Here is a 15,366-nt window from a genome sequence, read left to right as displayed (position 1 = left end):
ATAGTGTAACCCATTGTTCAATCTGTACAATTTGGAAGGAAAAGGCGGGTTAAAGACTTTGCAAGGGATTTTGGGGTACCCTCTTCAGGGGAAATTGCTTGCAAATATCTGACCATGTTGTATTCTAAAGTCAAAAATGTTCTCTCCAGAAATATTTTATGAGCCCAAGAAATAAGTAATCTCTGTCAGGGATGATTTAGCAGTAAATGATGTCTTATGCTAACCAGGAATTATTTGTTTAGCACCATAGATGTGCACTGTATTTAAGGGATATATAAACTAGAGGCAAAGGCATAATTTTATATAGTTTATGCTTTGTGTAAATGCATTAACTAAAACTGGGGAAAACACAGTAAAACTTTTGAGGCCATTATGATAGAGATAAAGCCACTGCTGCCATTCAATATTTAATGCTACTTAATAGCCTTCTATAGCACTTTGCTTCTTCTGAGTGCAAACATTGACTCAGATGTACATGGGACTGATGGCTGAGTAATATCTGCCCTATTAGGCCTCAAAATAACTAAATTGCATGATTTCAGCAAACATTCTTTAGTGCTGGGCTCTGCCTGGGCCCACCTGGAGGGAGATTATAGTGCCACCAGACCCTATGGTTGTGTATATGTCAGATTTTAGAGCCTTTTCCCAATAAGTTATTGGTCAAAAAATCTTGCCCAGGATGGTAGTGTCCTAAAGTTGGTTTTACTATGTGATGATGCCTGTTAGGCGATTGCTCTGAAATGAGTTGGTGACCTCAGATGACTTCACAAGTATTCCCCCTGTGAAAATCTTCACTACAGTTGATGCTTATTGGGAGCCCCTTCTTCTCTCAGCAGAGACCAAGAGTTACATAGACCTGAAGAGACTGCCAATGGGATGGTCCCTTCAAGTCAGGGATGGGGCGGGGTGGGGATATGTGCAATGCCAATAGCACAGCTGTAGCATTGCCGTGGACAATAGAAAACTTCAGTTTTCAGAGCTGAGAGTCTGGAACCTTCATGAGCACTGAATTCACAAGAGAGGAGGAAAAACACCTTTCTTTTTTTTGGTGCTTGGATACAGAAATACTACTACTTGGCCCTACTTGTTAAAAAGTTTTGACATCCCTCTGAGTGTTTGTTATGTTGTATCTACTATAAAATATATTTTAAAGTAGCACTATCTAGCTCCTTAGCCCAAAGGAAGATTGCTTTTTGTGAGTAGATGTAGTCTTCTGCTTAATATATCAGGTTTGTGTGGTTTGGTGTCTCTTTCAGTCACAGGTAGTAATCAAAACATGCATAACTTTTTGCAGGAAGCAATTTGACAAACCACCCTGAGCTCACTGCAAAGGACTAATGTTACTATTCCATCTTTAGAACTGACTGGGATCGATGGCTGTTGATGGGGCTAATTGGAACAGGAGTAGGAATGCTGGGATTCCTGACACACCAGATAATTGACTATCTCATCAAACTAAAATGGGAACTGGTGAAAAATTACCTCCAGGTGAGCAGAGGAAAAATAAATTGGCCTCTTTTTACTTTGTTCTGATTGGTAATAAAACTCCATGAGCGTGAAGTTTTTACTCAGCTACTCTACTGGCATCTTTTGTAAATGATATTTTTGCTGAAGAATTTCTTCCTAAAGCCTTGAATGAAGCATCTGCTGACTCATTGGGAAATACAATAGCTGACATTCAGTACATGATAAGCAGTTGGTTTAGCAACTCTTCTGCATATACAGGCCACTATTCGGTAAATGCGATCATAACAAACTATTCTGGACTGATCTGCAGATCTGAAAGGAGAATGAAGCTAGGTTTAATTTTCTAGAAAGCTGTTTCCATCAATCACTGTCTCAAAAGACTTCTATTTCTATTAACCAAAATTTAAGAGATTTCCCCACGTCTTGAAAAAGTAACACTATGCATGTCAGTTACTATATACCTCTGTAGCAAATTATGGGCCCAGTTATACAACCCACTACTCTCATGAGTAATCACATGGCCAATGTGATTTATTGCATGAGTAAGGATAGCTGGTTTGAGAGTCAAATTTGCATCTGAATTTTAATACATTGTGTCTTGAAATTGGAACTAAATATGTACATGCCTATGGTAGCAGTTATAAATACAGTTCATCTGCATAACGGATAATACAAAAGCAACTAGAAGGGTGACTTGGATGCCTATGCTTCAGGTTTGTAATGGTTACATACGCTGGAACCAAAGGTACAAATCCTGGTGGAGTTAACTCAGGCTCAGTCTTTCTAAGACAGACAAACTGAGTACCATGCAGTTTATTGTGTGCTTATTTATTTTATTTATTTATTTATAGATAGATTGATAGATAGGAGGAGATGTGGACCTGATGGATGGGAAAGAAGGAAGCTGGTTGTTAGTACTTGGCAAGCCCACAGTTAAGAGGTTCATAACAGGAAAGGAGCTTTGCCATCTTGAGCAGAAACATCTAGACATTCTAGGCTGGACTTCGATACCTGAGCACAATGATCATGGGTAGAGACAGGTGTTCAGATATCAGTGATGAGCATGGTATGAATACCTAATGTGTTTGTTGTCTCTTGAGAAGTCAGGACTTTGAAATAATGCTTTCAAGGCCTTCTCACTTTGAGCACCCCAGGAAAATGCAGAAGTGGACTTGACATCTACAGGAGATGGGGGATGAGAAGATCAGTGTACCTCTGAGATATGAGAAGAATTAAAATGGATTCCAGTAGTATGACCTATATGATGCTCTGAGTCCAAATCTGCCAAAAAACTAGACTTTGTCCCCAGGGTATTGTAACCGTCATTGTACTGGATCACACAAATTTCCACTGTGTGTGTCACTGCTTCCAAACAGTAGGCAGAACTCAGCCCACTGTCCTGGTGGTGGTGGTGGCGTTGCATTACAGTAGTGCCAGAGACCACACTAAGATCAGGGTCCCTTAGTGCTAGTTGCAGTACAAACAAGTATTGAGACGGTTCCTGCCATAAAGACCCCACAACCTACCTTCATTCTCCAACTAGAGAGCAGCTGAGTTCACTTCTGTGTACCTTGCCTTCCAGTTTTGCTGCTCTGTACAGTACACTTAAAAAAAAGACCTGACATGAAGTGCAGACAGGAAGGCTGATGTGGCCTGCTGTACCACTATGATTTGGGAAACAAAGAGGACAGCTTTGGCTTGCATACACAGTGAATCAAAGCCCAACAGCTGGGAATTTTATAAGGTACCTGGGTGCTGATGTGCTTGTGATGAGTTCTGGAGACAGCATGACTGTGGTTAATCCAAACACAAACAGACCAAAAAACCCCAGCAGACTTGTTGGGGACACTGGGCACTACACTAGGTAACTCAGGAGGGTGGAAGACCACGAGTGTCGAGGAAACCCTCCTGCTCTAGGCCCGGATAAACCAAGGCCCCTTTGCTTCTTGAACCCTCTGTGATCCTGCATAACTCTGAGGAAGCTAGCACACAGACAGACAGGTTTGCACACGGCTCGCCAGCCAAGGCCAGCTTCGGCCTGGGAAACAGATAGATAAGGCAGAAATGTTTAGCAAAAACTAGTAACAAATAGGACCAAATAAGGCAAGGCTTGGGCAATGCTACTGAGGAAAAATACAACTGGCTGCTTTAGCTGATTGGCTACGGTATTGTACGGGGCAACAGGTAATTGGTTGCATAAGCTTGTGTAGTGAAGTAGGAAAAGGTATAAAATGTATACTGGAATCTGCTGCACTGCCGCAGGATTTGAGACAGCTCAGTCTCCTTGCACCCTATTTGGAGCTCCAAATAAATCTTTCTGCTTCTCCACTCCGTTGTGGTCATTGGCGTGACGCATACCGGGCAACAAACCCAGCTGTTGCTTGCCTTGGGCACTCTGTGCCGGCAACAGACTGAAACATGTTTAAATTGAAAAGACTGAGTGCAAGATATGTCACTTTATTAAACAAATAACAAGGGAACTACCTAGATGAATTTATGGTTAGCATTACTCAGTAAAATATAAAGAGTTAATTATTGTAATAGATTCAGGCCAAAGTTCAGGAAAGCTTCATTCAGTATACTACTTAAGCACATAAGCAATGGAGTCAATGGAACTTGACAGGTTTCAGAGTAACAGCCGTGTTAGTCTGTATTCGCAAAAAGAAAAGGCGTACTAGTGGCACCTTAGAGACTAACCAATTTATTTGAGCATAAGCTTTTGTGAGCTACAGCTCACTTCATTGGATGCATTCTGTCTTGATTTGGGGCCTTCAGGGAACACTAAAATACCGTTTGCTATGTTGTATGAGCCTGGGCAAATTGGTTTGGAAAACTAAGAGCCACTGTGAACCTTTGTCCTTATCTAAAACCCAGACTCAACCCCACATTTTTGAATAGTCTGCAACACTCTTTCCCCTGTTTTCATTCTTGTATGCTGTAAATTGTAGAACTTTCTACAGTGGGTTATGTAAGAAAATGGACAAATGAACAGGAAAATATATCTCTAAATATATATCACTATATAGTGTTGGCAGAGGGTTTGGGGCATACATGTACTTGTGTTCTATACCATTGCTGATGCTAATAAATTATTTGTAAAACTGGCAGAACAGCAACTTCCACATGACCTGGATTTCCATACTTGGGGCAGGGCTGGCCATGATTGTTGTATCTTCAGGGTTAGTGGTGGTAAGTATGTCTCTTACTCAAGTACTGTAAAATATCAGTGGAGTTCTGAGAGATGGAGGCTTAATTACAGAAAAGGAGTCTTAGAACATACACCCTGTATAGTCCTCACTGGGAAAAAGAGGCCCAACACAGTTCTATAATGCTGAGATCAGACAAATGCCTTGCTCTTGTGTTTTTTTGTTGTTGTTGTGGCAGTGCCTTCTAAGTGCTACTGTAGTTAAGCATGATCAGGATTTCCCTATGATTTCTGTTTTACTGGCTATGTAGGGAGTCTGGGATTGATATCCAGTCTGAGATCCAAATTCAGGCCCTGTGAGCACCTGCAATTCCTATGGAAGTCTCGGGCAAATTAAATGGTGGTGTAAATGGTTGTGTAAGTGGTTGTGTAAGTTATACTTTAGATATACATTGGTCATAAAATGGATACAAGTGGCAAATTAGTGTAATTTGCACAGAGTTGGTGCCTGATCCTAAAATAAACACTCACAATGACTTCAAATGGGGTTTGGCTCAGACTTCTGTGTAAAATGAACGTAACTTACATTTCCAGTTCTCCTTTGAGGCTCCATCTCCTCTACCAGACTGCAAAGCCAACACAGAAAGCTGGTTTCCCATCTACCATCTTACTGGGTTCAATTTAATCACAAGAAGGCAGCTAGTAGCCTCATAGGAGGGTGGGGGAGGGAAGAGAAAAATAAACATTTCATTGAACTTTCCAAAAAATCTAAGGAAAAGGTATATGTGGGGTACACATATCTATTCGCTTAATACAGAAGTCTTGAGCTATGTAGGAGGAGGAACTGAAAGAATGGATGACTTGATAGAACAAGTAACTGTAAGTTGTGAGAAGTTATGAACTGTTTGTGAAAGCTGCAGTTATTAGCTGCAGGTGGATCTGAATTCATGTATTTGGAAATAATTTTTGACTTTCTCTTTACAGTTCTTTTGGCCAGGAGGTGCACTGTATGGGCTTCCAGAAGTCATTGGGCTTCTGAATGGTGCTTCTATTCAACACATTTTTAATATCAAGACTTTTTTTGGGACGTTTGTTTCTTGTGTGCTGGCTGTGGCTTCTGGGCTCTTCTGTGGACTGGATGGCCCTATGATTCACTTGGGGTAAGGAACACCATGCAAGAGTTTAAACTATCAGGGGCTGATTGTCCATTGCTCTACATCTTGTGTAATCACTTACACCTGTGCAAAGTGGGTATAAAATGCTCAAATCAGAATTGTTTTCTTACACAAGTGGTGGCATTTTACACCCTCTTTTCATGGGGTAAATGCCTGCACAAGGTGCAAAAGAGTGGAAAATTGGATGCTCAGGTTCTGTAAGATCCCTAGATTACAAAGAAGACAACCCCCAGTTATAGTCAATAGTGACCACAGAATTGGTCAAAACTGCTTCTCTTTGCAATTCCCACAGGATAGTAGATTGCAAGTCAGAATAGAGCTGCAAATTATTTAAATCCCAGTGTGGTGTCAGATTTGTAGTTTGGGAAAATAATATCAGAATACGCTTTTGTTGAAAGAAACATTTGATTTATTTTTTTCCTATTTAAATAAAAAGAAACAAACAGAAATCTTCCCAGTCCTTCAGCTGGGTCTGTGGGAGAGGAATCCTCTCCTTTTATTTCCTCCTACTAAGCAGTCTCATGAGTAGAGGTGATTAAAATCAGGTTCTTTCTATGTGTGTAGTAACATTTCCTTTTTTGGATGACTTATTATTTTATTTCTGACTCTCCCCCACACCTTTTTTTTCCTGTAAAGTATTTATCCTTGAGGTTTGCTCTCCTCATCTCCATCAAACCCCTTTTCTCCACTCTTATCATTTTACTTGTACGTAGGTGCAGCAGCCCTCAAGGATGACTCAGGTTTTCAAAAATAAGAGAGTAAGGTTTAGTCAGAGGTGACCACAACCATTTCAGACAATGATTACTAAGGCCTAGCTCTCTTTTTTTAGATTTTTTTTTGTTTGCTTTACTTTCAGACTTTTGTCTCCAGGCGCTCAGTGGCTGCAGCTGTGATTCCACCCCCCCGTGTTTAGTTTTGTAATAATGATGCATGAACCAAAAAACTGCAATCAAATTTCCATAAAGAAAATCAGCATAGTATTAACTTAGTGCCTTAAAACGGTGGCATAAAGAACCAATTTAATTGAATTTATTTTTTAAAGTATCCAATTTTTATTGTACATCAACACACACAATTTTGTTAAAGAGTCTTGTACAGAGAATATAAATGTTTTCATGATTTTAAATTTCAATGAAAACTGTTTTCTTGGATTTAAATGCAGCCCTGAAGCATTGTCTGAGACATGGCATAGTAAATGAAATCACTATGCATCTTCCACTGGGAGTGAAACTGCATTGCTCTCAATGGTAATTAAACTTGAAATGGACTATAATTAAGGTTACCATTTTGTCACGCAAGATCTTCCAGAGACCTCCGTGACATTTTCTGCTTCAGCACCAGGGCAGTGTGGCTGGAGGTGTCAGTTGGCGGGGCCCCAGTAGTTCTCAGTTGCCAGCTCTCAGCCACCGCAGGTAGTGGGGAGACCCTTCAGCACCAAACCAATGCAGGTGGGTGGGAGCCTCCCAGTCACCGATGACAGTGGGGTTTCTGTGTCCCAGCCACTGTGGTTAATGAGGGGGGACCACGGAGCCCAAGCAGCTGTGGGTGCTGGACCCTCCTCACTTCCCATTTTGTCGTAGTTATTTCTAGTGAAAGTCAGGGACCAATCACAGGCTTTTGGGAATTTTTGGTCATTGCCCATGACCTGTCTGTGACTTGTACTAAAAATAATCGTGACAAAATCTTAGCCTTAACTATAATCCATTGTTGTATGCAGTGTACTTGTAGCCATGTTGGTCCCAGAATATTAGAGACATAAGGTGGGTGAGGTAATATCTTTTATTGGACCAACTTCTGTTGGTGAAAGAGATGAGCTTTTGAGACGCACAGAAGTTGGTCCAGTACAAGATAATATCTCAGCCACCTTGTCTGTTTCTGTCTCTCTCTCTCTCTAATCCATCATGTCAGTACTCTTAGGCAGATGTTAACATGCAGCTTGTCAAAGGAGCCTTTAGAGTCTTTCTTCACAGTACATGTTCTGAGGGGCCCTTTTAATCTCTGAATTATTAACTTGGAAGCCTTTGATAGCTTCCTCTCTTGTGTCAACAGGACTTTGCATACTGAAAAGCAAATGTGTTCTACAGTCCCATTTTACACTTGTTGAAGTCAATTTAGCTTTGCTGCTCTACAGCAGCTGAGGATCTGGCCCTTTTATCTTTAACTTCAGTTGATATGTGAATAGCATATTAAAAATAACACTAACTTTTATATCATTATTTTAGGGCAATAATAGGATGTGGCCTGACCCAGTTCAAGTCAGACACCCTTGGAATTCAGCTGCCCTTCTTCACCAGGTTTTGGAATTCAGCTGATAAGTATGTAACTGATCAAATGTAATTGTTAGAAAGTCTTTTGAGAGACAGTTGCCATATGCTGACTCTCAAATCAGATGTATCAAGGGGTTAATCAAAAAGCTAGGGCCTAATAGAATCTGGCAGAGTGTTGGAGTGAATGATCTAATAAGATTCTAATCATCTCTGATATCTCTGATCTTAGGCAGAAAATACACCCCTGAGTTTGGGGAAGTGAATGAGACTGGGAGATATTCCTGGCCCTCTCCATCAGAAAGTAATCTCTTCCTCCCCCTGTGATTTCCATTGCTGAGCTGTGCTGGGCTCTAGCAAATGTAGAGCCATAATTAAAACAACTTGTGATAAATAGGTATGCTGAATGCTTATGAAAACAGTGTGCTTAACGTTTGGGGCCTAATTCTCCATTGCTTTGTACCTCGTGTTGTCATTCACGCCGCTACAAAGTGAGTGTAAAATACTAGACTTTTGAATTTAGATTTGTCTAAATTAATACAACATTAAGATACTTCTATATTTAGTTAAAACCTTTTTTCTTCCTGGCTTTCCTAAGGATTCCACAGTTTCAGTTCAACCTACACACTGTGCATAGGAGGCACAGGTTTGTTTCCTCTTTTCCCCACTGTAAAATGATATAGACCGTTCATACTTTCTTTAATCCGAATCTTCTCTGCTTATGAACATCTACGGGCTGGATCCTGCAAACCTGCTTTTGTAAATATTCCCACTGAAGTCAAAGGGATTACTCACATGAGTAAGGATTACTTGCATCAGTAAGGATTTGCAGGGTCAGGCTCTGTCTTCTGGATATTGCTCATTAAAGTAATAAATAAAAAGCCCCATACTGTATTGTGTTTTTTGTGTTTTTTTTGTTTGTTTTTTTGTTCCCAAGGCAAGGGCAAAGCAGGGAAAACCCCTCATTTGCCAAAAGAAAAGGCCACTGTGAACGATCTGTGGCTCAAAGTATAATCATAAAGTACAGCTCGAACGATATGTGATATGCTTTGTCTTTTAACTTTCATCTTCAGTTAGTGAAATAAATCCTGAGACATGCCTATTAAAACAAATTGTTACTCATGGAAGAAATTAGTAATTGCTGTGAGAGGAGCAGTAAAAGATTTTGCTTTTGTTTTGTAATAATACAATATAAGGTAATTAGAGAACAATTGATTTACAGAGGCAGGAAAACTCCTGGGAGAAACATGTCATCTAGAAATCCTGTTTATACAGAAAGGATTAACTGTGAACAGCAAGCTCACTTTAGCTTCTCTTCCTTGTTGTCTTTTGGGATGTGGGCTGAGAAGCATGCTAACTTCTCTCTGGTGTATTTCTGGAGCAGCAAATAGGTTTGGTACACTTTTAAAAGTTTTTTTTTTTTAAAGTAAATGTTGTTGTTTCAGAGGTGAAGCAACATTTCAGTAAGTATTCAGGCATCATGTAACCCTTACTCCACTAGACAGCACTAGTTGATATGTATAAGGGCATGTCTACGCAGCAATAAAAAAAGCCCTGTGGCACTGAGTCTCAGAGTTGTCTGACTTGGGCTTGCAGAGCTCTGGTTGTGAGGTTGAAAATTGCTGTGCAGACATTCCTGCTCAGACTGGAGCCCGGCCTCTGAGACCCTCCCCGCCTCGTGAGGTTTCAGTGCCCAGGTTCTAGCCCCAGCCCAAATGTCTACACTGTGATATTTAGCCCTGCAGCCTGAGTCCCACAAGCCTGAGTCAGCTGAACTGGGTCAGCTATGGCCATGTTACTCTCAGAAAAACTATGTTAAAAGAAGGTAAAGTCTCCAAAGTCAAGCTGTCAAAAATTAGGAAATGCCAGACTTAAGGTTGCCTGCATAACCTTAACTCAGCCCTTTTGTGCATATGCATTATGATATGGTCTTTAATGACATGGTCACCTACTATTTTTTCCACCACACCTCTGCATCATTCAGTGCACAGGATGGACAGTGCTCACTGAATGAGCAGAAATTCAGTAATTTGTTTTCTCCTTATTTGTGTGGTCCCAAGCCTTATTTGTTGCATGCTGGTCAAACCTTGCTCTGAAGACTGAATTATTTATTTCCTGATCAGCTTTTCTATGGCATCACAAACAATGAATTAATTCATCTTTGTAAAACCCCTGTGAGGTGGTGGTGGTATCCACATTTCATACAAGAAGATTAAAAGATTTTAAGATCAGAAGGGACCATTAGATCATGAAGTTTGACCTCCTGTATCTCTCTGGCCATTAAATTTCAACCAGTTACCCTGGTGTTGAGCTTAAAGCATATCTTACAGAAAGGCATCCAGTCATGATGTGAAGAGATCAAGAGATGGAGAATCCACCATTTCCTGTTATAGTGTTTCCAGTGCTGCCCTTGCGCTGCAACCTTAATTCTGGTATTTCTTAACTTTTGTGTGCTCGACTCGGCAAATGTAATGTTCTTGTAACATAACTTTTTGAATATAACTTCCTTGATTTTTTTTAAGAAAAGCAAACTGAAAAAACAAATTAATCATGTGAAACTATATTGACTCCCACATGGTTCATCAGTTGGGTTTGGATTTTTAGTTCAACAGCAGAGACATGTGCCACTTGAGCTAACAGAGTAACTATAGCAATAGTAGGTTGTCAGACTCTGGGGCCCAGCCACTGGAGGGAGGTGAGGCACATATTTTCCCAGTGGGTTCCGCAGCCATTTGCTGACAGCGGGGGAATGGTAAGACTCAGGAATCATAGGTTTTATTCCAGATTCATATGGGAGTGTACGGTTACGGTTTCAGATCCTTCTTCCCCTCTCTCTCTGCAAATCTGACCCCTTTCAGCCCTTGGTCTCTCTAGCTTGTCCCAGTCTCCCCTCCATGTCCTAGTCTTCCTCCTTGCCCATCTGTAGTCCAGGCCACTTCCTTGTCCTCCTCTTCACTGCATGGATACCAGTAGTGGAAGCACTGAGAGCACAAAAGTGACACTCGTTCTCAGCTCCTGTGCCGGCGTCATAGCCGCTCCCGGCAGTGTGGAGGAGCAATTGCAGGGAAAATCCTGCTCTGCCCCTTCAGTGTCAAACTGGAGCATGCTCCCTGAAGACAGAGTGTTCAGAGAATTTAGCAGTCAAGTTCTAAGAAATCTCCACTGAGGGTGTGCAAACTGAGATTTTTCAGAGGCCCATAACTTGACCAAATTTGGATGGATTTTCACAACGCTGGCAAAAGGCACATCCCTGATAACTGGGTGATACGCCTCCTGGTCCCCCTCATTGCCAAATTTCAAGTCCCTGCTGAAAAGCATGGAGGCAGTAGAGTTTCACAGTTAAACAGTTGGAAAGATTTTTTTTTATTATTGGCAAAACAATGTATTTTTCTTTAATAAACTGGTGAACCATGTGAATTGAAAATGTATAGAAAATGTCAGCCTGACCAGACACCCAATATGGGAAATTTCAACCCAAAAGTTTGGCAAAATTATAAACAAATGAAAACAGAGTGTTATAATAGAAAGTGTTGAGAAAACTTAACTATGGTGTCGCTACATAAAATACAGGCAGTGCTCTGAGGAATCAAGAAATTGATCAGCATACAAACACACTCTGAGTTCCTAATGCAATGCACTAGGAGAGAAGTTCATTGGGGACAGGGTTAAAAAAGAGAGAAACTGATTTTTCTATTTGCTTTATAAGATATTAATCAGTTAACCAACCAACACATCCCCTGCTGCCCAGTCCACAGCCCGTTTAGGCCTCAGAATGTAACCCTCATAGTATTACTAACATATGGATGCACAGGTAACAGTTCCAAGATTTTTGCTTATCTTTGGGCTCACTGACCCCTCTTTTGGCAGCCTAGTTTGACATGGACCTTTGTGTCCTTGGCAGTTGACTGAAATCAGCTCACTTCTCCTATGCTGCCAAACAGCCACTAGTTATTACAGTTGTTGTGGGTCAGGTTTGAATTTAGACTCCAGAGGTGAAAAGCTCTATGTCCCCAAAACAAGGCCCTGAACACCCCAGTCCCCCTATATTCAGCCTTTTAAAACCTGTTTGCTTTAACAATAAATAGGCAAGGATTTTTTTTACCATTGATCAGTTTTCTAAACATATAAGTCTTAAAGCATGCCTTGCTGTGCCTCACTGTTTTCCGATGAATTATTTTTCTCCATGTTGTAGGAGGAATTTCATCACAGCTGGTGCAGGAGCAGGAATAGCCTTGGTATTCCGTGCCCCAGTGGGTGGACTCTTGTTCACACTGGAAGAGGTGGCCTCTTTCTGGGACATCAGACTGGCCTGGTAAACTTTCTTCTGCTGCTTGATGGCTTCCTTCACTACGGATTTACTCTCTTCATCTCTTTCTGGGTTTGTTTACAGAGGTCATTTTGGATTTTTCAAAGCAGAGAAAAGAATTTATTTTGGGTATGTACCAAATGAACTGTTTTTGAATAAAAATATAGCTCATGGATTTGTAATGTATATGGCAAATACCCATATCTCTTTGGGCCTGTGATGGAATCTGGGAATAAATAATCTGTGGCACAAATCCTGTTTTCAGTCAAGGATCTTGAAAAGCATAAATGGAAATTAGCCCATGAAAATTAAAACTAGCATATGGACTGTTTTTAAGCCTTTGGGGCTCCAGCAGCAATTGACACTGACCAGAGGACCCCTTCTCTTACCATGCCATGCTGCATACCAGCTAATATTAAATGACTACCTCTGACAGCAACATCATTTCTGATGAAGCACTTAATGATACAGTCTTAGGCCTTATCTTAACAAGGAAAAGAGGTGTGTTCTTACCAAGTATTCATTAACAAGTGGTAACTAACATGAGGTATATCCTAGTGAAGCTGAGGCAGTTTGTATTTTAACTGTATTAGCAATTCGAAGTAAACCCAAGGCTCCACCTTAATGCTGGAGCTAGTCAGTGAAATCTCCAAGGTGAGAGAGGCTGACAAAGAAGGGGGGGGACCAGCCCAGCCAGGAGAGGCACTACATTTAAAGCTGCACTCTCTTGTTGTCACCTTATCTGAGGGGTAAATTTCCCTCCCTGAGCATGCTACACCTGTGGGTAGGAAATGCGGAGAATTGCAATTTCCAATTTTCCTTGATGTGAATCTGGCCCATTCAGTTAAACTTTCTCTCAGGACCATCTTCTGTATGCAATTTTTTTTTCTTAAGCAACTTCTTAAAGCAGGGGTGGCCAACCTGTGGCTCCGGAGCCATATGCGTCTCTTTAGAAGTTAATATGCGGCTCCTTGTATAGGCACCGACTCCGGGGCTGGAGCTACAGGCGCCAATTTTCCCATGTGCCGGGGGGTGCTTACTGCCAACTCCTGACTCTGCCACAGGCCCTGCCCCTACTCCACTCCACCCCTTCCTGCCCCCTCTCCTGAGCCTGCTATGCCCTCGCTCCTCCCCCTCTTTGTGCGAGCCTCCTGCATGCTATGAAACAGCTCGTCGTGAGGTGCTGGGAGCAGGGCAGGGGAGCTGATGCAGGCAGGGGAGGGGGGCTGCTGACATATTACTGTGGCTCTTTGACAATGTACATTGGTAAATTCTGGCTCCTTCTCAGGCTCAGGTTGGCCACCCCGTCTTAAAGTCTCCTCCAACCTATCCAATATGATTTCGGTCAACTATTAGTTAGAACAAACTCTATTAGCTGAATTTTGCTACATGCATGGGTGGAAGCTTAGATAGGTTTGACTGTAGTTACTTTAACTGTTGCAGTTTTTGCTGAGCTGGCATTAGAGTGAAACAACGCCAAGGGCAACCATGTTGATTTCTGCATGTGGTTTCTCTTTAATGGCTCAGCCTTGGAGTGGGAACTGCATTCCTGGTAATTAATAGAAAATGTTTAGCTCTTAACATAACAGAACAATTATTTCCAAAGCCCTTTTCCTTCCCCGTGGGGATCCTTGCATTGAGCTCAGGCTATTAGATGGCCAACAGCTTGCAGTGTTTTTGGCTGGGATTATCAAAGGGTTAGCTGCCCAAATTCTACTGAACTGGGAATTGGGCATATAGCTCCTTTTTATTAGGAACTTTTCAAAATCCCAGCCCCGGCTGTTACCAGAGAACAATATGGGGTGCCCTGGGATAAGCAAGAAACATACCAAAAAATGTGAGGTATTGGGGGCAAAGGTATCTTTTTTTTTTTTTTTTTTTGGCATAACATTAATATCCATCATTTTCAACCTGCTGGGGCCAAAATCTGTGACATGTTGTTTTTTAAAATTTGATGATACTCAAAACACAGGATACATTGGAAAAATAGCAGATCGTTTCGGCAACAATAGGTGGGGAGACTTTGGTGGTGGTTTAACACTTGGCTCAGCTAAGTCTTGAATAGCTTCCTGGGAAGCTCTCTCTTTGTTGCTGTTTGCCAGCTGTTGCCTGTAAATGGATACAAATACAAAGAAAAATAAATAATACTTGGAAGACACAAGTATTTATTTACATGCTAAAAGATATTGTTGAACATGCCAGATCATGGCACTCAAACAAACTTCCCACCCCCACACAAATTTTGTTTGATCTCAGGAAGACTATACAACCACAGACATGAAATTCCATCATTTTCTTTGTTTATCAAAAGCAGCATGTATAAAATAACCATAGGACAATAGCTGTCAATCTTTGCTCAAGTACTGTTGAGGGCTTGGGTCTGTATTCTGCAAAGTGCTGAGTGAGTGTCCTTGGTTCCCAGTGACTTCAAGCAGAGATAAGAGCACTCAAAACCCCATAGAACTGTGTGGTGTTGGTCAGATTTGAGATCCACTGGACAAGCTGTGTGGGGAAGTTTGCACCGAACAATATTGCTTGCAATATCCCTGCCTCTAACCAGTGCTTAGTAATACGTATTCTTCATCATAAGTACCAACAATTGTCCATCACCCTAGAAGAAGAAAGACTCTTTGCAGATGCTACTCAGAAATACTACCCTTTGTTTCTGAGGGGGGATGTAAGTGGACAATAATGCAATCATTTTTCCTTTGAAGGAAGTTTTTTTCCTAACCCTAAGTAGTTAATGGTTGGAGAACATCCTGAAGTCTGAGGGTTTTGATATTCCTTTTGAATTTTTATTCTGTCTGGTATAGCACTGGATATTTTTATTATTCACATAAATGTCTCGCCCTATTTTGAATTCTACTAAGATTTTTACTTCAATAATATTTTTGACAGCTACTTCCTTCATAGGTTAATTACACATTGCATTAATACCAAGCCATATGCTTCTTTCTGTACCATGGTATGGAGGGAAGCAACCGCATGCTATCCATGCAAAATTAGGTA

General features: G+C 41.2%; 1 protein-coding gene across 1 annotated transcript in view; it reads left to right on the top strand.

Moving 5' to 3' along the window:
• The first annotated feature begins 1,372 nt into the window (after positions 1 to 1,372).
• LOC140905918 (chloride channel protein B-like) overlaps positions 1,373 to 15,366 on the top strand; it is a 104,423-nt gene continuing 90,429 nt past the window's right edge. Inside the window, exons 1-5 of the mRNA XM_073329417.1 lie at positions 1,373 to 1,488; positions 4,576 to 4,656; positions 5,597 to 5,772; positions 8,010 to 8,102; positions 12,442 to 12,486. Coding sequence (XP_073185518.1) covers positions 1,384 to 1,488; positions 4,576 to 4,656; positions 5,597 to 5,772; positions 8,010 to 8,102; positions 12,442 to 12,486 — 500 coding nt within the window. The 5' untranslated portion in view covers positions 1,373 to 1,383. The remainder of the gene's footprint in view (positions 1,489 to 4,575; positions 4,657 to 5,596; positions 5,773 to 8,009; positions 8,103 to 12,441; positions 12,487 to 15,366) is intronic.

This window comes from Lepidochelys kempii, chromosome 2, assembly GCF_965140265.1.
Source record: "Lepidochelys kempii isolate rLepKem1 chromosome 2, rLepKem1.hap2, whole genome shotgun sequence".
Classification (NCBI taxonomy): domain Eukaryota; kingdom Metazoa; phylum Chordata; order Testudines; family Cheloniidae; genus Lepidochelys; species Lepidochelys kempii.
Note: the sequence above shows the minus strand (reverse complement) of the source record. Positions and strands in the feature narration are given on the sequence as shown.